Source organism: Oncorhynchus mykiss, chromosome 17 (genome assembly GCF_013265735.2).
Source record: "Oncorhynchus mykiss isolate Arlee chromosome 17, USDA_OmykA_1.1, whole genome shotgun sequence".
In the NCBI taxonomy this organism is placed as follows: Eukaryota; Metazoa; Chordata; class Actinopteri; order Salmoniformes; family Salmonidae; genus Oncorhynchus; species Oncorhynchus mykiss.
In genome coordinates this window covers 27,541,977-27,564,447 of record NC_048581.1, presented here as the reverse complement: position 1 = coordinate 27,564,447, position 22,471 = coordinate 27,541,977, and the positions used below count along the sequence as shown (strand labels likewise).

Sequence of the window (22,471 nt, the reverse complement as noted above, 5' to 3'; positions counted from 1 at the left end):
AGTCATCTACTTCTTCACTTCAGAAGTTTCTGCAATTACTTCATTCACTGCACTCATTTGTATTAATGTACGTCCCTTCTTCCTTTTTTTTCCCCTTGTCAATATTTCTCCACTGAGATCGCCTAATTTCAATGGGTAGTGTCGCTATTCTGGACTCCAATAGTCTTGCTACTTGGCAGCTCCTGAATACTGTACTAGCAGTGCTAGCAGTGCTTAGACTTCTCTACTGGCGAAAGAAAATAAATATAACTGACGAATTACATAATTATTTTGAGTTTCATTACTCAAGCAACATTCTTCCCTTCAAGCAATGTCCGTTTATGTAGTTTAATCACCTCGTCGCCACTGTAATATTTGTGTTGTGGAGAAATGACCAGGCAGGAGACGAGAGTACAGTTAGATTTCGTTTAGTCAAAACCCCTCGTGCTCTACAGTTCGCGGCATTCCAGTGCGCATGTGCATTTCCTATTAGGTGTAGTAACGTAACACTGCCGTAATGCATTACTGCTTAGTAACAGCACAGTAACTAATATAAACAGATGTAGATCCCAGATACTACAGCTACAACTACTAGACAGGGAGCTGTCCACCCTATCTCCCCTGTCCTCTCCAAATGTGTAATAATGCAAATAAGGCAGACATTAAAAAATATAGCTTTAAACAGCAGCGTCAATCATAAATAGAAATCATGAACAGAATGGAGTGCTTCAGCGTTTTTACACCTTTTGCATTAGGTGGTACACACACCAATCAGATTACAACACAGCCAATGAATTGGCTTAATTAAGGTATCCTTTGTAGTGACACCGCAATTATCCACTCGTGTCTATTCTTTATTCTGCGGGGAGGCGGGGCTTGCATCGGTATACAGTGGTGTGCTTACTGTATGGTATTGAGTATAGTGTATTAGAGATTTATTCCCTCTCAAGAAAGATACAATTAGGGAATTATTCTATTGTAACTCTTATTATGTAAATTGCAATTAGGTTAGGGCATTTAGCCTATATATATATATATATATATAGCGACAGGTAGCCTAAAATATATGTTGTTCTGCCCCTGAACAAGGCAGTTAACCCAATGTTCCTAGGTCGTCATTGAAAATAAGAATTTGTTCTAAACTAACTTGCCTAGTTAAATAAAGGTAAAAATAATGACTGACACAGTGAACCTACTCATAACAATGATACTGTAGACAGTACACAGCAAATTGACCTTACGAATCTATAGCATGCAGGTGGGTCTGTAAAAAAAAAAGTAAAGAAGATCAAAATAGCTGAAAGTTGTGTTTATTAAATTAAATGGGGGGGGTAATCAAATTAGTTAGGGGGGGTTGTCTCCCTCTTCTGGTGGCACTGATGTTTTTTTAGAAAGTGGGTTGGGGGAGGTGGTATCAGGGTTTCCCAAACTCGTCTCTGCAGTTACTTTTTGCATCTTTTTTTGCAGGGGAAGCAAAATAGTCTTGCCAGGGCAGCTGTGATCCGCGGGAGGAGAGACTGTTTTTTCTTCGGCTCATCTGCAGCCACAGTACCTGAACAGGTGACATAGAACAGGGCATGAAATCAGGGTCGTGTTCATTCAGGCACACAGTAGCAAAATGTTTTGAAACAGAAAACAAAAACAAGAATTTGTTATTGGCAAGTTCAAGAAAGTTCCTCCCTGTTTTAGTCTGTTCTCTTCCATTTAGTGGCTAATGAATAAGACCCTGATAACTTCATCATAGTCTCCCGTCCTTACATTACAATAGTGTGCTGAAGACAGACGCACATGTTGACTGACAGAAATGAGGACTTACTATCATTGCCAAGAGGAGACACCTTGTTCTTCTTCTGGTCCTTGTTATTTCTTCGCCTCTTCTTTCCTGACTTCCTCACTTCTTCCTTCATAGCCTCTTCCTTCTCCTTCTCCTTCGTAGAGAGAGAAACAGATTTGAGTTGATGCCTCACAATCAAACAGCCCAAATAACTAAACAATCTACTAGTTCTTGTCTGTCTCACATGTGTGGAGGTGATGTCCTCGAGGTCTGTGAAGAGGGCACAGCTGTTGGGCTCGGAGCTGTCTGAAATGTAGCTAATTACCTGGGACTTGGCAGAGATGGCTGAGCTTACAATGGTCTTCTCCAAACCAGTGCTGTCATCAGCCATCTCCGCTAGGTCCTCTTCAAGGGATTCCCTCCGGGCCAGGAGCTCCTCGGTGAGGGTGACGTCACTCCTTGAGGAGGTTGAGGAGTGTGACCTCCCACTAGCACGGCTCCTCCTGGCTCCAAAATGGCCACCGGAACTCCAGTCCTCGGAATAGTCATCTATGACTTGTGTGATGGTGTCCGCCATGCACCTGATGGCTGCCTCACCACCAGAGCGCGCGGCACGCAGTTGAGCCCGGTTGGAGTCCGAACGCAGGGACAATCTTTTAGCTGCAGTCTTCACGATGGCCTTCACCGCATCCTCCCCAATGAATTGGATGCTCTCCTCCAGGCCAAAGAGGACAGAGATGTCAGCATACTTCAGGGCATGCTGGACCTCCAGAAAGAGATCCTTCATCAGCCTGAAGGGGTCATTGGCCCTCCTTGTCTGGGGGGACTCTGAGGCCTCCAGTCGGCACATGATGCCGTGGAGGATGAACTTCAGGGTCTGGGGGCTCATGACGGTGGCCCAGGGAGTGCTGCAACTGAGGGTGTCCTCCTCGATAAGGATCTTGCCTGGTAGGAGGGAGGGAATCTTCTCAATGGCCTTGGTGGGCATCAGGGAGCTCTCACTCACGTGGGACACCTCAGCTTCTCCCACCTCTTCTTCCAGGCTCTGGGAAGGAGCTGCCAGTGCTGCATGGGTGGTTGTCACAGAGTTGTCCTTCAAGGAGGTGCTGGGCACTACCTCTTCTTCATCCAGGCATGGTCTGGGCAGAAAAACGTCCAGAGTCTGGGCAGGAGCTGCCCATGCTGCCTGGGTTGAGGTGGAGGGTTTAGGGTATGAGACAGTCATGGCACTCACAACCACCTCCTCTTCGTCCTTGGGTGAAGAGGGACACGGAGAGTCAGGGAACCTTTCCCTGGCACCGGAATCCAATCCTAAGAAAATACACTCATATTCTGAAATGGTTCAAAGCCACATTCATGTATAACACTATGCAGTATCTAGCACATTTACTATAATGGTAATACACAGGTTATTACACAGGTTATTACACTGTTATTACTGGTCATATGGGTAAAACAGGTTATAAGTGTACCTTTCTGGATGATGAGCCTGGCCTTGCAATCGTCGTTGCAGGTATTGTTCAGGATGTCTCCCACCCTGGTGGTCAGGACCTGGCAGACGGCCCCTGGTCAAATCAACATTTATTTAATACAGGGGTGTCAAACTCATTCCATGGGGGGCCGAGTGTCTGCGGGTTTTAGTTTTTTCCTTTCAATTAAGACCTAGACAACCAGGTGAGAGGAGTTTCTAACTAATTAGTGACCTTAATTCATCAATCAAGGGTGGAGTGAAAACCTGCAGAAACCCGGCCTTCTATAGAATGAGTTTGACATTTGATTCAAAGTAATACTTCACACATAAAATGTCTCCAAACACTGTATAGAAAAATAAGAAAAAAAGAGGAGAGTAAATGAAAATACCATTACTGACAATAAGAGAAAAGAAAGAAGGGGAATGTGCGGGTGCAAAAGACGGTAAAAACAACACAATAACTAACCTAGTGCCTCCTTGTTGTCATCGGAGAGGGAGAGGGAGCTGGAGGAATGGAGGGTCAGTAAGCTGCCCTTCTCCAACAGAGCGGCCCACCTCCCACGGGACTCTGTCCCTTCCTCCTCCCCATGCCCACTTGACCAGGTGGAGTCGCTGTCCCACAATTCCTCCTCGCTGGATGTGGGGGTGTTCCCCCAGCCGTCCCTATACATCCAGTTAAAGTTGTCATTCCACATAATGTCTCTACCTGGTGGGGTGGTCGGCAGACCCAAGAAGTTCTCCAGCAGATTCTTAATGGCCCGTTGGATGAACATGTACAGCACGTCTGTGAAGAATTCATTGGAGAGCCTACGGTTGGCAGCCAGGTCTTTCAGGATGGGCTCGGACCTGCTCTGGCGGGCCATTGGCCTCCTGCCCATACCGGTGTCCAGAAGCATCTGATACACCTTGCAGATGAGCTCCTTCCCAAAGTAGTGGACCTTCCCCCTGAAGATCATGTTGACCAGCTTCCATGAGGACAGGATCTGACCCAGGGCCAGGGTTGACTTCATGTCCATGATGTCATTCAGTGAAACATCATCCTCACTGCTGAACTCCTGGTGGAGTTCCCGGTCAGTGTCAGAGTGCGCCAGATGAATAATAACATCAAAGATGTTACTGGCTGTGAATCCTGCCTCTCTGTGGCCGGGGGTGGGAGTGGTGGTCTGGCTACTCCTTCTGCCGCCATGCCCAGACCGGGGAATGCTGGGAGTGCTGGCAGTCTGTGTCTCGTCCATCTCCCCAGCAGGGCTGCTGGTCTCCCCAACTTCCCCTGGCCTCTCCTCAAACAGGGCAAAGACAGGGAGGGACCCCTCGCTAAGAACTTTATGGACGTCACTTCCCTTGGGACTCCTCACTGACCCCAGTTCTCCCAACTCTGGCATGTTGGATTTGCTCGATCCCTGTGACGACCCAGGCCAACTCCCATTCTGGCTGTTGTTGCCTCTTCCAGACCTCATGTGGTGGATCCGTCTGGCGGCCTCCTGGGCACTCTCACAGGCATCCCTGAACAGCTCTGAGAAGATGCTGGAGAGCTTCTCTTCTGTCAGAGTAATACCTGGATGGGTGTTCTCCAGGTCATCCTCACCAGAAGAGAAGAGGTCCTCCTGGGCCCTTTTCAGGATGTTACTCACAGACAGATCTGCTATGCCCTGAAGCTCCTTGTCGGTCTCAGAAGGGGGAGTGGGCGGCTGTCCGCCCAGGAGCCTTCCCTTCGGCTCAGAACTCCGCTGGTGGAACTTTTCAGAGACGATCTGGAGCACACCTGACCCCCAGTGGGACGAGTCTGACGACTCTGGTCTGGAGGTCCTGTGCAGAGCCATCACTGGGAGGAACACCTCACTGGAGACACACACCACCCACTCGATGATTTCGTCCAGGTCGCCTATTGTCACGTTCTTAGAAAGAGAAACAGAAAACAATCTGACAGCTAGTAGTTTTTATGTTACAAGATAGTTGTTTCCAATGATCACTCCACCCTTGAAAGCAGAAAAAATGCGGGACTTACCATTTGTTTGAGGAACTTCCTGATAAGCTTTCTCTGACTGGAAAACAAACCAACACCAGGAATCATTGGCAACTTAAACTAGTGTTTACATAGATTATATTTGTTCTGCACATATAGAGGTTCACAGCAGGACTCACGGGTGAGACTTCAGGAAGTTTGTTAGAGAGAACGCCTCAGGTGAAATTGGACAGGAGGCATCATCGCTCTTAGCCTCGGACGTCACATCACTCTTTGGGGTCAGGAGGTCATCAACAGATGGAGAGGAGATCATTATCTCCCCATCATTAGGTGTCAGGGGACCTGGGGTTTCTGAAACAGAAGACAATCAGAATTACCACCGAACAAGCTAGTGACCACCGTAAAGATTCTATTGAAGTTGTATAATCAGAAATAAACACTGTGTCACCAATACCCACCTGTTGTCTCCATTTGAGTAACTTTAGTGCCCTTCTTGATAGCTGGCAGGACACCTACAGAAAGAGGAGAGTCGTAGATAATAGTGGATCCTTCCACCATATATCCTTTTAGAATTGCATCAAAAAATCCAAGATTTTTGGAAGTGGAGATCAATACTCACTGTAACTGGTTGTTCGAGATATAAGAGTTTGAGGCAGTGCCAACACACCAACTACTTGGCGTCTTGCGTATATCACCCCTGACTTAGCCTCCCTAGACTTTTTAGCCTTGATAACCTCTCTGGCCTTCTTTTCTGCCTTTGCTATATTGGCCTCTCGGCTGGGCCTGGGGCCTTGTGGGGGCTTCGGCACAAGGTTCTGAGACATATAACAACAGTGGGGAAATCATATCACCATAGAAACCACCTATTTCACCATAGGCATGGTGGTACTAAGTGACATGTCACATAAGGGTTAACCTTAGAATTAGAATCAGAATTCCAATACTATTAGTTCTAACTAGTAGGTGGTCCATGTGTCTTAATGGTGTTATTATCTCGTTGTAAACTGGTTTTCAACCCGTCATATTACTAGATTACAACCAACTGGTCTCCGTTACAACCAGACGTTTTGCATCAGAACTAAAAGCTGTTTCTTACCTTTAGAGGGCTGTCCTTGGGGCAGTCTCCCAGGGCTGGCAGCCTTACTCCATCATGGCCAGCAGAATGGACGTCTGTCTGGAGCACCTGCTCTCCAGCACTAGCTTGGAGGGTCCTAGCCTGGGGTACAGGATCATAAGGAAATACATTTAACTTAAGCCCTCCATTATTATGCCCACTTTTCCAACTATAAATCATAACCTTATATTTACAATCAGAATTCCAATACTATTAGTTCTAACTAGTAGGTGGTCCATGTGTCTTAATGGTGTTATTATCTCGTTGTAAACTGGTTTTCAACACATCATATTACTAGATTACAACCAACTGGTCTCCGTTACAACCAGACGTTTTGCATCAGAACTAAAAGCTGTTTCTTACCTTTAGAGGGCTGTCCTTGGGGCAGTCTCCCAGGGCTGGCAGCCTTACTCCATCATGGCCAGCAGAAATGACGTCTGTCTGGAGCACCTGCTCTCCAGCACTAGCTTGGAGGGTCCTAGCCTGGGGTACAGGATCATAAGGAAATACATTTAACTTAAGCCCTCCATTATTATGCCCACTTTTCCAACTATAAATCATGTCAATCTGTTTTTACAGCATATAGGCTATACTACCAAGAAGATAGCCCCATTACATATCAAGAGAGAAAGCCCCAGAATTAACAAAAACATTTTTTTAATCACTTATGAGACTTACTTTTTGAAGAATTATTCTCAACCGTTTATGATTTCTATCCATTGTGCTTTCAGGCACCCTTCAGATTGGACCTGACATTTTTTATAAACAAATACATTTTAAAATACATTTCAATTTTTTTTTTTACAAAATCTTGGCCCGTTTTGCTGTACTCACAGAATGTCATCTTTGTCCACTAAAAGTGATTTATTTGAACATGAGGATGACTCTCCTTTGTAAATCATCAACTCAACTGAGCCAGAAGTAGGCACTGAACTTTCTCTTGAGTGCGTTTAAGTCATAGGCTCATATATTACGTCATGCCATTGTACACGATTACGTCAACTACAATAACACAGTGCGACCACTCTGGGAAATGAATGCATCGTTTCTGATCACATACGAAATCTCTATAAAGTTTACAGTGTAACCCAATTCACTTTGGTTCAGTGAGGTTTAATCGTATTTTATGGATAAATGTTGACCTCTGTTGGCCATAACTGAAATAGTCAGGAATTAAAGTCGCGCCATCATTAGTCTGCTGCACACTCCCACTGTTGGACTTTTAACAGCTACGGTTAAAATAACCTCTATTTAGTGTCAATAATATGGACCAAACAAATTATTATGGTCAAATAAATCTAATCATTGATGGGTTTATCAGCCAACGCTCAAAACGCTCCAAATAGGAATCAAAATCCTCTTTTGTAGCCTCAAACTCTGGTACTCGACCGATGGTTGCCATTTTCACAGTTAATTGTTCAGTTTCCTTATATTCCTTAATTTTCTGAATAGTCATCTACTTCTTCACTTCAGAAGTTTCTGCAATTACTTCATTCACTGCACTCATTTGTATTAATGTACGTCCCTTCTTCCTTTTTTTTCTCCCTTGTCAATATTTCTCCACTGAGATCGCCTAATTTCAATGGGTAGTGTCGCTATTCTGGACTCCAATAGTCTTGCTACTTGGCAGCTCCTGAATACTGTACTAGCAGTGCTAGCAGTGCTTAGACTTCTCTACTGGCGAAAGAAAATAAATATAACTGACGAATTACATAATTATTTTGAGTTTCATTACTCAAGCAACATTCTTCCCTTCAAGCAATGTCCGTTTATGTAGTTTAATCACCTCGTCGCCACTGTAATATTTGTGTTGTGGAGAAATGACCAGGCAGGAGACGAGAGTACAGTTAGATTTCGTTTAGTCAAAACCCCTCGTGCTCTACAGTTCGCGGCATTCCAGTGCGCATGTGCATTTCCTATTAGGTGTAGTAACGTAACACTGCCGTAATGCATTACTGCTTAGTAACAGCACAGTAACTAATATAAACAGATGTAGATCCCAGATACTACAGCTACAACTACTAGACAGGGAGCTGTCCACCCTATCTCCCCTGTCCTCTCCAAATGTGTAATAATGCAAATAAGGCAGACATTAAAAAATATAGCTTTAAACAGCAGCGTCAATCATAAATAGAAATCATGAACAGAATGGAGTGCTTCAGCGTTTTTACACCTTTTGCATTAGGTGGTACACACACCAATCAGATTTCAACACAGCCAATGAATTGGCTTAATTAAGGTATCCTTTGTAGTGACACCGCAATTATCCACTCGTGTCTATTCTTTATTCTGCGGGGAGGCGGGGCTTGCATCGGTATACAGTGGTGTGCTTACTGTATGGTATTGAGTATAGTGTATTAGAGATTTATTCCCTCTCAAGAAAGATACAATTAGGGAATTATTCTATTGTAACTCTTATTATGTAAATTGCAATTAGGTTAGGGCATTTAGCCTATACCTATATAGCGACAGGTAGCCTAAAATATATGTTGTTCTGCCCCTGAACAAGGCAGTTAACCCAATGTTCCTAGGTCGTCATTGAAAATAAGAATTTGTTCTAAACTAACTTGCCTAGTTAAATAAAGGTAAAAAATAATGACTGACACAGTGAACTTACTCATAACAATGATACTGTAGACAGTACACAGCAAATTGACCTTACGAATCTATAGCATGCAGGTGGGTCTGTAAAAAAAAAAGTAAAGAAGATCAAAATAGCTGAAAGTTGTGTTTATTAAATAAATGGGGGGGTAATAAAATTAGTTGTGAATAGGGGGGGTTGTCTCCCTCTTCTGGTGGCACTGATGTTTTTTTAGAAAGTTGGTTGGGGGAGGTGGTATCAGGGTTTCCCAAACTCGTCTCTGCAGTTACTTTTTGCATCTTTTTTTGCAGGGGAAGCAAAATAGTCTTGCCAGGGCAGCTGTGATCCGCGGGAGGAGAGCCTGTTTTTTCTTCGGCTCATCTGCAGCCACAGTACCTGAACAGGTGACATAGAACAGGGCATGAAATCAGGGTCGTGTTCATTCAGGCACACAGTAGCAAAATGTTTTGAAACAGAAAACAAAAACAATAATTTGTTATTAGGGTTAGGGTTAGTTCCTCCCTGTTTTAGTCTGTTCTCTTCCATTTAGTGGCTAATGAATAAGACCCTGATAACTTCATCATAGTCTCCCGTCCTTACATTACAATAGTGTGCTGAAGACAGACGCACATGTTGACTGACAGAAATTAGGACTTACTATCATTGCCAAGAGGAGACACCTTGTTCTTCTTCTGGTCCTTGTTATTTCTTTGCCTCTTCTTTCCTGACTTCCTCACTTCTTCCTTCATAGCCTCTTCCTTCTCCTTCTCCTTCGTAGAGAGAGAAACAGATTTGAGTTGATGCCTCACAATCAAACAGCCCAAATAACTAAACAATCTACTAGTTCTTGTCTGTCTCACATGTGTGGAGGTGATGTCCTCGAGGTCTGTGAAGAGGGCACAGCTGTTGGGCTCGGAGCTGTCTGAAATGTAGCTAATTACCTGGGACTTGGCAGAGATGGCTGAGCTTACAATGGTCTTCTCCAAACCAGTGCTGTCATCAGCCATCTCCGCTAGGTCCTCTTCAAGGGATTCCCTCCGGGCCAGGAGCTCCTCGGTGAGGGTGACGTCACTCCTTGAGGAGGTTGAGGAGTGTGACCTCCCACTAGCACGGCTCCTCCTGGCTCCAAAATGGCCACCGGAACTCCAGTCCTCGGAATAGTCATCTATGACTTGTGTGATGGTGTCCGCCATGCGCCTGATGGCTGCCTCACCACCAGAGCGCGCGGCATGCAGTTGAGCCCGGTTGGAGTCCGAACGCAGGGACAATCTTTTAGCTGCAGTCTTCACGATGGCCTTCACCGCATCCTCCCCAATGAATTGGATGCTCTCCTCCAGGCCAAAGAGGACAGAGATGTCAGCATACTTCAGGGCATGCTGGACCTCCAGAAAGAGATCCTTCATCAGCCTGAAGGGGTCATTGGCCCTCCTTGTCTGGGGGGACTCTGAGGCCTCCAGTCGGCACATGATGCCGTGGAGGATGAACTTCAGGGTCTGGGGGCTCATGACGGTGGCCCAGGGAGTGCTGCAACTGAGGGTGTCCTCCTCGATAAGGATCTTGCCTGGTAGGAGGGAGGGAATCTTCTCAATGGCCTTGGTGGGCATCAGGGAGCTCTCACTCACGTGGGACACCTCAGCTTCTCCCACCTCTTCTTCCAGGCTCTGGGAAGGAGCTGCCAGTGCTGCATGGGTGGTTGTCACAGAGTTGTCCTTCAAGGAGGTGCTGGGCACTACCTCTTCTTCATCCAGGCATGGTCTGGGCAGAAAAACGTCCATAGTCTGGGCAGGAGCTGCCCATGCTGCCTGGGTTGAGGTGGAGGGTTTAGGGTATGAGACAGTCATGGCACTCACAACCACCTCCTCTTCGTCCTTGGGTGAAGAGGGACACGGAGAGTCAGGGAACCTTTCCCTGGCACCGGAATCCAATCCTAAGAAAATACACTCATATTCTGAAATGGTTCAAAGCCACATTCATGTATAACACTATGCAGTATCTAGCACATTTACTATAATGGTAATACACAGGTTATTACACAGGTTATTACACTGTTATTACTGGTCATATGGGTAAAACAGGTTATAAGTGTACCTTTCTGGATGATGAGCCTGGCCTTGCAATCGTCGTTGCAGGTACTGTTCAGGATGTCTCCCACCCTGGTGGTCAGGACCTGGCAGACGGCCCCTGGTCAAATCAACATTTATTTAATACAGGGGTGTCAAACTCATTCCATGGGGGGCCGAGTGTCTGCGGGTTTTAGTTTTTTCCTTTCAATTAAGACCTAGACAACCAGGTGAGAGGAGTTTCTAACTAATTAGTGACCTTAATTCATCAATCAAGGGTGGAGTGAAAACCTGCAGAAACCCGGCCTTCTATAGAATGAGTTTGACATTTGATTCAAAGTAATACTTCACACATAAAATGTCTCCAAACACTGTATAGAAAAATAAGAAAAAAAGAGGAGAGTAAATGAAAATACCATTACTGACAATAAGAGAAAAGAAAGAAGGGGAATGTGCGGGTGCAAAAGACGGTAAAAACAACACAATAACTAACCTAGTGCCTCCTTGTTGTCATCGGAGAGGGAGAGGGAGCTGGAGGAATGGAGGGTCAGTAAGCTGCCCTTCTCCAACAGAGCGGCCCACCTCCCACGGGACTCTGTCCCTTCCTCCTCCCCATGCCCACTTGACCAGGTGGAGTCGCTGTCCCACAATTCCTCCTCGCTGGATGTGGGGGTGTTCCCCCAGCCGTCCCTATACATCCAGTTAAAGTTGTCATTCCACATTATGTCTCTGCCTGGTGGGGTGGTCGGCAGACCCAAGAAGTTCTCCAGCAGATTCTTAATGGCCCGTTGGATGAACATGTACAGCACGTCTGTGAAGAATTCATTGGAGAGCCTACGGTTGGCAGCCAGGTCTTTCAGGATGGGCTCGGACCTGCTCTGGCGGGCCATTGGCCTCCTGCCCATACCGGTGTCCAGAAGCATCTGATACACCTTGCAGATGAGATCCTTCCCAAAGTAGTGGACCTTCCCCCTGAAGATCATGTTGACCAGCTTCCATGAGGACAGGATCTGACCCAGGGGCTCCACTGCCAGGGTTGACTTCATGTCCATGATGTCATTCAGTGAAACATCATCCTCACTGCTGAACTCCTGGTGGAGTTCCCGGTCAGTGTCAGAGTGCGCCAGATGAATAATAACATCAAAGATGTTACTGGCTGTGAATCCTGCCTCTCTGTGGCCGGGGGTGGGAGTGGTGGTCTGGCTACTCCTTCTGCCGCCATGCCCAGACCGGGGAATGCTGGGAGTGCTGGCAGTCTGTGTCTCGTCCATCTCCCCAGCAGGGCTGCTGGTCTCCCCAACTTCCCCTGGCCTCTCCTCAAACAGGGCAAAGACAGGGAGGGACCCCTCGCTAAGGACTTTATGGACGTCACTTCCCTTGGGACTCCTCACTGACCCCAGTTCTCCCAACTCTGGCATGTTGGATTTGCTCGATCCCTGTGACGACCCAGGCCAACTCCCATTCTGGCTGTTGTTGCCTCTTCCAGACCTCATGTGGTGGATCCGTCTGGCGGCCTCCTGGGCACTCTCACAGGCATCCCTGAACAGCTCTGAGAAGATGCTGGAGAGCTTCTCTTCTGTCAGAGTAATACCTGGATGGGTGTTCTCCAGGTCATCCTCACCAGAAGAGAAGAGGTCCTCCTGGGCCCTTTTCAGGATGTTACTCACAGACAGATCTGCTATGCCCTGAAGCTCCTTGTCGGTCTCAGAAGGGGGAGTGGGCGGCTGTCCGCCCAGGAGCCTTCCCTTCGGCTCAGAACTCCGCTGGTGGAACTTTTCAGAGACGATCTGGAGCACACCTGACCCCCAGTGGGACGAGTCTGACGACTCTGGTCTGGAGGTCCTGTGCAGAGCCATCACTGGGAGGAACACCTCACTGGAGACACACACCACCCACTCGATGATTTCGTCCAGGTCGCCTATTGTCACGTTCTTAGAAAGAGAAACAGAAAACAATCTGACAGCTAGTAGTTTTTATGTTACAAGATAGTTGTTTCCAATGATCACTCCACCCTTGAAAGCAGAAAAAATGCGGGACTTACCATTTGTTTGAGGAACTTCCTGATAAGCTTTCTCTGACTGGAAAACAAACCAACACCAGGAATCATTGGCAACTTAAACTAGTGTTTACATAGATTATATTTGTTCTGCACATATAGAGGTTCACAGCAGGACTCACGGGTGAGACTTCAGGAAGTTCGTTAGAGAGAACGCCTCAGGTGAAATTGGACAGGAGGCATCATCGCTCTTAGCCTCGGACGTCACATCACTCTTTGGGGTCAGGAGGTCATCAACAGATGTAGAGGAGATCATTATCTCCCCATCATTAGGTGTCAGGGGACCTGGGGTTTCTGAAACAGAAGACAATCAGAATTACCACCGAACAAGCTAGTGACCACCGTAAAGATTCTATTGAAGTTGTATAATCAGAAATAAACACTGTGTCACCAATACCCACCTGTTGTCTCCATTTGAGTAACTTTAGTGCCCTTCTTGATAGCTGGCAGGACACCTACAGAAAGAGGAGAGTCGTAGATAATAGTGGATCCTTCCACCATATATCCTTTTAGAATTGCATCAAAAAATCCAAGATTTTTGGAAGTGGAGATCAATACTCACTGTAACTGGTTGTTCGAGATATAAGAGTTTGAGGCAGTGCCAACACACCAACTACTTGGCGTCTTGCGTATATCACCCCTGACTTAGCCTCCCTAGACTTTTTAGCCTTGATAACCTCTCTGGCCTTCTTTTCTGCCTTTGCTATATTGGCCTCTCGGCTGGGCCTGGGGCCTTGTGGGGGCTTCGGCACAAGGTTCTGAGACATATAACAACAGTGGGGAAATCATATCACCATAGAAACCACCTATTTCACCATAGGCATGGTGGTACTAAGTGACATGTCACATAAGGGTTAACCTTAGAATTAGAATCAGAATTCCAATACTATTAGTTCTAACTAGTAGGTGGTCCATGTGTCTTAATGGTGTTATTATCTCGTTGTAAACTGGTTTTCAACCCGTCATATTACTAGATTACAACCAACTGGTCTCCGTTACAACCAGACGTTTTGCATCAGAACTAAAAGCTGTTTCTTACCTTTAGAGGGCTGTCCTTGGGGCAGTCTCCCAGGGCTGGCAGCCTTACTCCATCATGGCCAGCAGAATGGACGTCTGTCTGGAGCACCTGCTCTCCAGCACTAGCTTGGAGGGTCCTAGCCTGGGGTACAGGATCATAAGGAAATACATTTAACTTAAGCCCTCCATTATTATGCCCACTTTTCCAACTATAAATCATAACCTTATATTTACAATCAGAATTCCAATACTATTAGTTCTAACTAGTAGGTGGTCCATGTGTCTTAATGGTGTTATTATCTCGTTGTAAACTGGTTTTCAACACATCATATTACTAGATTACAACCAACTGGTCTCCGTTACAACCAGACGTTTTGCATCAGAACTAAAAGCTGTTTCTTACCTTTAGAGGGCTGTCCTTGGGGCAGTCTCCCAGGGCTGGCAGCCTTACTCCATCATGGCCAGCAGAAATGACGTCTGTCTGGAGCACCTGCTCTCCAGCACTAGCTTGGAGGGTCCTAGCCTGGGGTACAGGATCATAAGGAAATACATTTAACTTAAGCCCTCCATTATTATGCCCACTTTTCCAACTATAAATCATGCCAATCTGTTTTTACAGCATATAGGCTATACTACCAAGAAGATAGCCCCATTACATATCAAGAGAGAAAGCCCCAGAATTAACAACAAAAAAAAATTTAATCACTTATGAGACTTACTTTTTGAAGAATTATTCTCAACCGTTTATGATTTCTATCCATTGTGCTTTCAGGCACCCTTCAGATTGGACCTGACATTTTTTATAAACAAATACATTTTAAAATACATTTCAATTTTTTTTTTTTACAAAATCTTGGCCCGTTTTGCTGTACTCACAGAATGTCATCTTTGTCCACTCAAAGTGATTTATTTGAACATGAGGATGACTCTCCCTTGTAAATCATCAACTCAACTGAGCCAAAAGTAAGCACTGAACCTTCTCTTGAGTGCGTTTAAGTCATAGGCTCATATATTACGTCATGCCATTGTACACGATTACGTCAACTACAATAACAGAGTGCGACCACTCTGGGAAATGAATGCATCGTTTCTGATCACATACGAAATCTCTATAAAGTTTACAGTGTAACCCAATTCACTTTGGTTCAGTGAGGTTTAATCGTATTTTATGGATAAACGTTGCCCTCTGTTGGCCATAACTGAAATAGTCAGGAATTAAAGTCGCGCCATCATTAGTCTGCTGCACACTCCCACTGTTGGACTTTTAACAGCTACGGTTAAAATAACCTCTATTTAGTGTCAATAATATGGACCAAACAAATTATTATGGTCAAATAAATCTAATCATTGATGGGTTTATCAGCCAACGCTCAAAACGCTCCAAATAGGAATCAAAATCCTCTTTTGTAGCCTCAAACTCTGGTACTCGACCGATGGTTGCCATTTTCACAGTTAATTGTTCAGTTTCCTTATATTCCTTAATTTTCTGAATAGTCATCTACTTCTTCACTTCAGAAGTTTCTGCAATTACTTCATTCACTGCACTCATTTGTATTAATGTACGTCCCTTCTTCCTTTTTTTTCTCCCTTGTCAATATTTCTCCACTGAGATCGCCTAATTTCAATGGGTAGTGTCGCTATTCTGGACTCCAATAGTCTTGCTACTTGGCAGCTCCTGAATACTGTACTAGCAGTGCTAGCAGTGCTTAGACTTCTCTACTGGCGAAAGAAAATAAATATAACTGACGAATTACATAATTATTTTGAGTTTCATTACTCAAGCAACATTCTTCCCTTCAAGCAATGTCCGTTTATGTAGTTTAATCACCTCGTCGCCACTGTAATATTTGTGTTGTGGAGAAATGACCAGGCAGGAGACGAGAGTACAGTTAGATTTCGTTTAGTCAAAACCCCTCGTGCTCTACAGTTCGCGGCATTCCAGTGCGCATGTGCATTTCCTATTAGGTGTAGTAACGTAACACTGCCGTAATGCATTACTGCTTAGTAACAGCACAGTAACTAATATAAACAGATGTAGATCCCAGATACTACAGCTACAACTACTAGACAGGGAGCTGTCCACCCTATCTCCCCTGTCCTCTCCAAATGTGTAATAATGCAAATAAGGCAGACATTAAAAAATATAGCTTTAAACAGCAGCGTCAATCATAAATAGAAATCATGAACAGAATGGAGTGCTTCAGCGTTTTTACACCTTTTGCATTAGGTGGTACACACACCAATCAGATTACAACACAGCCAATGAATTGGCTTAATTAAGGTATCCTTTGTAGTGACACCGCAATTATCCACTCGTGTCTATTCTTTATTCTGCGGGGAGGCGGGGCTTGCATCGGTATACAGTGGTGTGCTTACTGTATGGTATTGAGTATAGTGTATTAGAGATTTATTCCCTCTCAAGAAAGATACAATTAGGGAATTATTCTATTGTAACTCTTATTATGTAAATTGCAATTAGGTTAGGGCATTTAGCCTATACCTATATAGCGACAGGTAGCCTAAAATATATGTTGTTCTGCCCCTGAACAAGGCAGTTAACCCAATGTTCCTAGGTCGTCATTGAAAATAAGAATTTGTTCTAAACTAACTTGCCTAGTTAAATAAAGGTAAAAATAATGACTGACACAGTGAACCTACTCATAACAATGATACTGTAGACAGTACACAGCAAATTGACCTTACGAATCTATAGCATGCAGGTGGGTCTGTAAAAAAAAAAGTAAAGAAGATCAAAATAGCTGAAAGTTGTGTTTATTAAATAAATGGGGGGGTAATAAAATTAGTTAGGGGGGGGTTGTCTCCCTCTTCTGGTGGCACTGATGTTTTTTTAGAAAGTGGGTTGGGGGAGGTGGTATCAGGGTTTCCCAAACTCGTCTCTGCAGTTACTTTTTGCATCTTTTTTTGCAGGGGAAGCAAAATAGTCTTGCCAGGGCAGCTGTGATCCGCGGGAGGAGAGACTGTTTTTTCTTCGGCTCATCTGCAGCCACAGTACCTGAACAGGTGACATAGAACAGGGCATGAAATCAGGGTCGTGTTCATTCAGGCACACAGTAGCAAAATGTTTTGAAACAGAAAACAAAAACAAGAATTTGTTATTGGCAAGTTCAAGAAAGTTCCTCCCTGTTTTAGTCTGTTCTCTTCCATTTAGTGGCTAATGAATAAGACCCTGATAACTTCATCATAGTCTCCCGTCCTTACATTACAATAGTGTGCTGAAGACAGACGCACATGTTGACTGACAGAAATGAGGACTTACTATCATTGCCAAGAGGAGACACCTTGTTCTTCTTCTGGTCCTTGTTATTTCTTCGCCTCTTCTTTCCTGACTTCCTCACTTCTTCCTTCATAGCCTCTTCCTTCTCCTTCTCCTTCGTAGAGAGAGAAACAGATTTGAGTTGATGCCTCACAATCAAACAGCCCAAATAACTAAACAATCTACTAGTTCTTGTCTGTCTCACATGTGTGGAGGTGATGTCCTCGAGGTCTGTGAAGAGGGCACAGCTGTTGGGCTCGGAGCTGTCTGAAATGTAGCTAATTACCTGGGACTTGGCAGAGATGGCTGAGCTTACAATGGTCTTCTCCAAACCAGTGCTGTCATCAGCCATCTCCGCTAGGTCCTCTTCAAGGGATTCCCTCCGGGCCAAGAGCTCTTCGGTGAGGGTGACGTCACTCCTTGAGGAGGTTGAGGAGTGTGACCTCCCACTAGCACGGCTCCTCCTGGCTCCAAAATGGCCACCGGAACTCCAGTCCTCGGAATAGTCATCTATGACTTGTGTGATGGTGTCCGCCATGCGCCTGATGGCTGCCTCACCACCAGAGCGCGCGGCACGCAGTTGAGCCCGGTTGGAGTCCGAACGCAGGGACAATCTTTTAGCTGCAGTCTTCACGATGGCCTTCACCGCATCCTCCCCAATGAATTGGATGCTCTCCTCCAGGCCAAAGAGGACAGAGATGTCAGCATACTTCAGGGCATGCTGGACCTCCAGAAAGAGATCCTTCATCAGCCTGAAGGGGTCATTGGCCCTCCTTGTCTGGGGGGACTCTGAGGTCTCCAGTCGGCACATGATGCCGTGGAGGATGAACTTCAGGGTCTGGGGGCTCATGACGGTGGCCCAGGGAGTGCTGCAACTGAGGGTGTCCTCCTCGATAAGGATCTTGCCTGGTAGGAGGGAGGGAATCTTCTCAATGGCCTTGGTGGGCATCAGGGAGCTCTCACTCACGTGGGACACCTCAGCTTCTCCCACCTCTTCTTCCAGGCTCTGGGAAGGAGCTGCCAGTGCTGCATGGGTGGTTGTCACAGAGTTGTCCTTCAAGGAGGTGCTGGGCACTACCTCTTCTTCATCCAGGCATGGTCTGGGCAGAAAAACGTCCATAGTCTGGGCAGGAGCTGCCCATGCTGCCTGGGTTGAGGTGGAGGGTTTAGGGTATGAGACAGTCATGGCACTCACAACCACCTCCTCTTCGTCCTTGGGTGAAGAGGGACACGGAGAGTCAGGGAACCTTTCCCTGGCACCGGAATCCAATCCTAAGAAAATACACTCATATTCTGAAATGGTTCAAAGCCACATTCATGTATAACACTATGCAGTATCTAGCACATTTACTATAATGGTAATACACAGGTTATTACACAGGTTATTACACTGTTATTACTGGTCATATGGGTAAAACAGGTTATAAGTGTACCTTTCTGGATGATGAGCCTGGCCTTGCAATCGTCGTTGCAGGTACTGTTCAGGATGTCTCCCACCCTGGTGGTCAGGACCTGGCAGACGGCCCCTGGTCAAATCAACATTTATTTAATACAGGGGTGTCAAACTCATTCCATGGGGGGCCGAGTGTCTGCGGGTTTTAGTTTTTTCCTTTCAATTAAGACCTAGACAACCAGGTGAGAGGAGTTTCTAACTAATTAGTGACCTTAATTCATCAATCAAGGGTGGAGTGAAAACCTGCAGAAACCCGGCCTTCTATAGAATGAGTTTGACATTTGATTCAAAGTAATACTTCACACATAAAATGTCTCCAAACACTGTATAGAAAAATAAGAAAAAAAGAGGAGAGTAAATGAAAATACCATTACTGACAATAAGAGAAAAGAAAGAAGGGGAATGTGCGGGTGCAAAAGACGGTAAAAACAACACAATAACTAACCTAGTGCCTCCTTGTTGTCATCGGAGAGGGAGAGGGAGCTGGAGGAATGGAGGGTCAGTAAGCTGCCCTTCTCCAACAGAGCGGCCCACCTCCCACGGGACTCTGTCCCTTCCTCCTCCCCATGCCCACTTGACCAGGTGGAGTCGCTGTCCCACAATTCCTCCTCGCTGGATGTGGGGGTGTTCCCCCAGCCGTCCCTATACATCCAGTTAAAGTTGTCATTCCACATTATGTCTCTGCCTGGTGGGGTGGTCGGCAGACCCAAGAAGTTCTCCAGCAGATTCTTAATGGCCCGTTGGATGAACATGTACAGCACGTCTGTGAAGAATTCATTGGAGAGCCTACGGTTGGCAGCCAGGTCTTTCAGGATGGGCTCGGACCTGCTCTGGCGGGCCATTGGCCTCCTGCCCATACCGGTGTCCAGAAGCATCTGATACACCTTGCAGATGAGATCCTTCCCAAAGTAGTGGACCTTCCCCCTGAAGATCATGTTGACCAGCTTCCATGAGGACAGGATCTGACCCAGGGGCTCCACTGCCAGGGTTGACTTCATGTCCATGATGTCATTCAGTGAAACATCATCCTCACTGCTGAACTCCTGGTGGAGTTCCCGGTCAGTGTCAGAGTGCGCCAGATGAATAATAACATCAAAGATGTTACTGGCTGTGAATCCTGCCTCTCTGTGGCCGGGGGTGGGAGTGGTGGTCTGGCTACTCCTTCTGCCGCCATGCCCAGACCGGGGAATGCTGGGAGTGCTGGCAGTCTGTGTCTCGTCCATCTCCCCAGCAGGGCTGCTGGTCTCCCCAACTTCCCCTGGCCTCTCCTCAAACAGGGCAAAGACAGGGAGGGACCCCTCGCTAAGGACTTTATGGACTTCACTTCCCTTGGGACTCCTCACTGACCCCAGTTCTCCCAACTCTGGCATGTTGGATTTGCTCGATCCCTGTGACGACCCAGGCCAACTCCCATTCTGGCTGTTGTTGCCTCTTCCAGACCTCATGTGGTGGATCCGTCTGGCGGCCTCCTGGGCACTCTCACAGGCATCCCTGAACAGCTCTGAGAAGATGCTGGAGAGCTTCTCTTCTGTCAGAGTAATACCTGGATGGGTGTTCTCCAGGTCATCCTCACCAGAAGAGAAGAGGTCCTCCTGGGCCCTTTTCAGGATGTTACTCACAGACAGATCTGCTATGCCCTGAAGCTCCTTGTCGGTCTCAGAAGGGGGAGTGGGCGGCTGTCCGCCCAGGAGCCTTCCCTTCGGCTCAGAACTCCGCTGGTGGAACTTTTCAGAGACGATCTGGAGCACACCTGACCCCCAGTGGGACGAGTCTGACGACTCTGGTCTGGAGGTCCTGTGCAGAGCCATCACTGGGAGGAACACCTCACTGGAGACACACACCACCCACTCGATGATTTCGTCCAGGTCGCCTATTGTCACGTTCTTAGAAAGAGAAACAGAAAACAATCTGACAGCTAGTAGTTTTTATGTTACAAGATAGTTGTTTCCAATGATCACTCCACCCTTGAAAGCAGAAAAAATGTGGGACTTACCATTTGTTTGAGGAACTTCCTGATAAGCTTTCTCTGACTGGAAAACAAACCAACACCAGGAATCATTGGCAACTTAAACTAGTGTTTACATAGATTATATTTGTTCTGCACATATAGAGGTTCACAGCAGGACTCACGGGTGAGACTTCAGGAAGTTCGTTAGAGAGAACGCCTCAGGTGAAATTGGACAGGAGGCATCATCGCTCTTAGCCTCGGACGTCACATCACTCTTTGGGGTCAGGAGGTCATCAACAGATGGAGAGGAGATCATTATCTCCCCATCATTAGGTGTCAGGGGACCTGGGGTTTCTGAAACAGAAGACAATCAGAATTACCACCGAACAAGCTAGTGACCACCGTAAAGATTCTATTGAAGTTGTATAATCAGAAATAAACACTGTGTCACCAATACCCACCTGTTGTCTCCATTTGAGTAACTTTAGTGCGCTTCTTGATAGCTGGCAGGACACCTACAGAAAGAGGAGAGTCGGAGATAATAGTGGATCCTTCCACCATATATCCTTTTAGAATTGCATCAAAAAATCCAAGATTTTTGGAAGTGGAGATCAATACTCACTGTAACTGGTTGTTCGAGATATAAGAGTTTGAGGCAGTGCCAACACACCAACTACTTGGCGTCTTGCGTATATCACCCCTGACTTAGCCTCCCTAGACTTTTTAGCCTTGATAACCTCTCTGGCCTTCTTTTCTGCCTTTGCTATTTTGGCCTCTCGGCTGGGCCTGGGGCCTTGTGGGGGCTTCGGCACAAGGTTCTGAGACATATAACAACAGTGGGGAAATCATATCACCATAGAAACCACCTATTTCACCATAGGCATGGTGGTACTAAGTGACATGTCACATAAGGGTTAACCTTAGAATTAGAATCAGAATTCCAATACTATTAGTTCTAACTAGTAGGTGGTCCATGTGTCTCCCAGGGCTGGCAGCCTTACTCCATCATGGCCATCAGAATGGACGTCTGTCTGGAGCACCTGCTCTCCAGCACTAGCTTGGAGGGTCCTAGCCTGGGGTACAGGATCATAAGGAAATACATTTAACTTAAGCCCTCCATTATTATGCCCACTTTTCCAACTATAAATCATAACCTTATATTTACAATCAGAATTCCAATACTATTAGTTCTAACTAGTAGGTGGTCCATGTGTCTTAATGGTGTTATTATCTCGTTGTAAACTGGTTTTCAACACATCATATTACTAGATTACAACCAACTGGTCTCCGTTACAACCAGACGTTTTGCATCAGAACTAAAAGCTGTTTCTTACCTTTAGAGGGCTGTCCTTGGGGCAGTCTCCCAGGGCTGGCAGCCTTACTCCATCATGGCCAGCAGAAATGACGTCTGTCTGGAGCACCTGCTCTCCAGCACTAGCTTGGAGGGTCCTAGCCTGGGGTACAGGATCATAAGGAAATACATTTAACTTAAGCCCTCCATTATTATGCCCACTTTTCCAACTATAAATCATGTCAATCTGTTTTTACAGCATATAGGCTATACTACCAAGAAGATAGCCCCATTACATATCAAGAGAGAAAGCCCCAGAATTAACAAAAACATTTTTTTAATCACTTATGAGACTTACTTTTTGAAGAATTATTCTCAACCGTTTATGATTTCTATCCATTGTGCTTTCAGGCACCCTTCAGATTGGACCTGACATTTTTTATAAACAAATACATTTTAAAATACATTTCAATTTTTTTTTTTACAAAAT

General features: G+C 45.8%; 3 protein-coding genes and 1 long non-coding RNA gene across 7 annotated transcripts; all 4 read right to left on the bottom strand.

Moving 5' to 3' along the window:
- Positions 1–1,088: 1,088 nt before the first annotated feature.
- Positions 1,089–5,376, bottom strand: LOC118940377. Of its 2 annotated transcripts, XM_036949533.1 has the most exons (6): positions 5,230–5,376; positions 3,691–5,119; positions 3,226–3,318; positions 2,079–3,064; positions 1,796–1,907; positions 1,089–1,531 (listed from the first exon to the last, which is right to left on the bottom strand). In XM_036949533.1, the coding sequence occupies exons 1-6, from the start codon at positions 5,293–5,295 to the stop codon at positions 1,422–1,424; spliced, it is 2,796 nt and encodes a 931-aa protein (XP_036805428.1). In that variant the 5' UTR covers positions 5,296–5,376; the 3' UTR covers positions 1,089–1,421. The 2 variants fall into 2 exon arrangements, with proteins under 2 accessions (XP_036805428.1, XP_036805427.1); XM_036949532.1 differs by having other exon boundaries at positions 1,796–3,064.
- Positions 5,377–5,383: 7 nt separating this feature from the next.
- LOC118940378 lies at positions 5,384–7,105 on the bottom strand. Its single transcript, XR_005036911.1, has 3 exons — positions 6,284–7,105; positions 5,646–5,699; positions 5,384–5,538 (listed from the first exon to the last, which is right to left on the bottom strand). It is a non-coding gene; the product is annotated as an uncharacterized LOC118940378 (long non-coding RNA).
- Positions 7,106–9,020: 1,915 nt separating this feature from the next.
- Positions 9,021–14,921, bottom strand: LOC118940376. Of its 3 annotated transcripts, none has more exons than XM_036949531.1 (8): positions 13,400–14,921; positions 13,121–13,292; positions 12,984–13,020; positions 11,436–12,873; positions 10,971–11,063; positions 9,824–10,809; positions 9,541–9,652; positions 9,021–9,278 (listed from the first exon to the last, which is right to left on the bottom strand). In XM_036949531.1, exons 1-8 carry the CDS (start codon positions 13,497–13,499, stop codon positions 9,169–9,171), a joined length of 3,048 nt encoding a protein of 1,015 aa, XP_036805426.1. In that variant the 5' UTR covers positions 13,500–14,921; the 3' UTR covers positions 9,021–9,168. The 3 variants fall into 3 exon arrangements, with proteins under 3 accessions (XP_036805426.1, XP_036805425.1, XP_036805424.1); XM_036949530.1 differs by having other exon boundaries at positions 9,541–10,809; positions 13,400–13,453; positions 14,038–14,921; XM_036949529.1 differs by having other exon boundaries at positions 9,541–10,809.
- Positions 14,922–16,779: 1,858 nt separating this feature from the next.
- Positions 16,780–21,177, bottom strand: LOC110493581. Its single transcript, XM_036948359.1, has 7 exons — positions 20,873–21,177; positions 20,736–20,772; positions 19,188–20,625; positions 18,723–18,815; positions 17,576–18,561; positions 17,293–17,404; positions 16,780–17,028 (listed from the first exon to the last, which is right to left on the bottom strand). Exons 1-7 carry the CDS (start codon positions 21,004–21,006, stop codon positions 16,919–16,921), a joined length of 2,910 nt encoding a protein of 969 aa, XP_036804254.1. The 5' UTR covers positions 21,007–21,177; the 3' UTR covers positions 16,780–16,918.
- Positions 21,178–22,471: the final 1,294 nt, after the last annotated feature.

Excerpts from the sequence above, each read along its gene's own strand:
- LOC118940377 (XM_036949532.1), bottom strand. The coding sequence starts at position 5,295 with ATGATTCCTGGTGTTGGTTTGTTTTCCAGTCAGAGAAAGCTTATCAGG. Across the intron at positions 3,065-3,225 it reads CAGGCTCATCATCCAGAAAG|GATTGGATTCCGGTGCCAGG; the intron begins GTACACTTATAA and ends GTATTTTCTTAG. Across the intron at positions 1,532-1,795 it reads GTCTCCTCTTGGCAATGATA|GTACTGTGGCTGCAGATGAG; the intron begins GTAAGTCCTCAT and ends TCACCTGTTCAG.
- LOC118940376 (XM_036949529.1), bottom strand. The coding sequence starts at position 13,499 with ATGGTGGAAGGATCCACTATTATCTACGACTCTCCTCTTTCTGTAGGT. Across the intron at positions 11,064-11,435 it reads TGACAACAAGGAGGCACTAG|GGGCCGTCTGCCAGGTCCTG; the intron begins GTTAGTTATTGT and ends TGATTTGACCAG. Across the intron at positions 9,279-9,540 it reads GTCTCCTCTTGGCAATGATA|GTACTGTGGCTGCAGATGAG; the intron begins GTAAGTCCTAAT and ends TCACCTGTTCAG.
- LOC110493581 (XM_036948359.1), bottom strand. The coding sequence starts at position 21,006 with ATGATCTCCTCTCCATCTGTTGATGACCTCCTGACCCCAAAGAGTGAT. Across the intron at positions 20,773-20,872 it reads AACTTCCTGAAGTCTCACCC|TCAGAGAAAGCTTATCAGGA; the intron begins GTGAGTCCTGCT and ends TTTGTTTTCCAG. Across the intron at positions 18,816-19,187 it reads TGACAACAAGGAGGCACTAG|GGGCCGTCTGCCAGGTCCTG; the intron begins GTTAGTTATTGT and ends TGATTTGACCAG.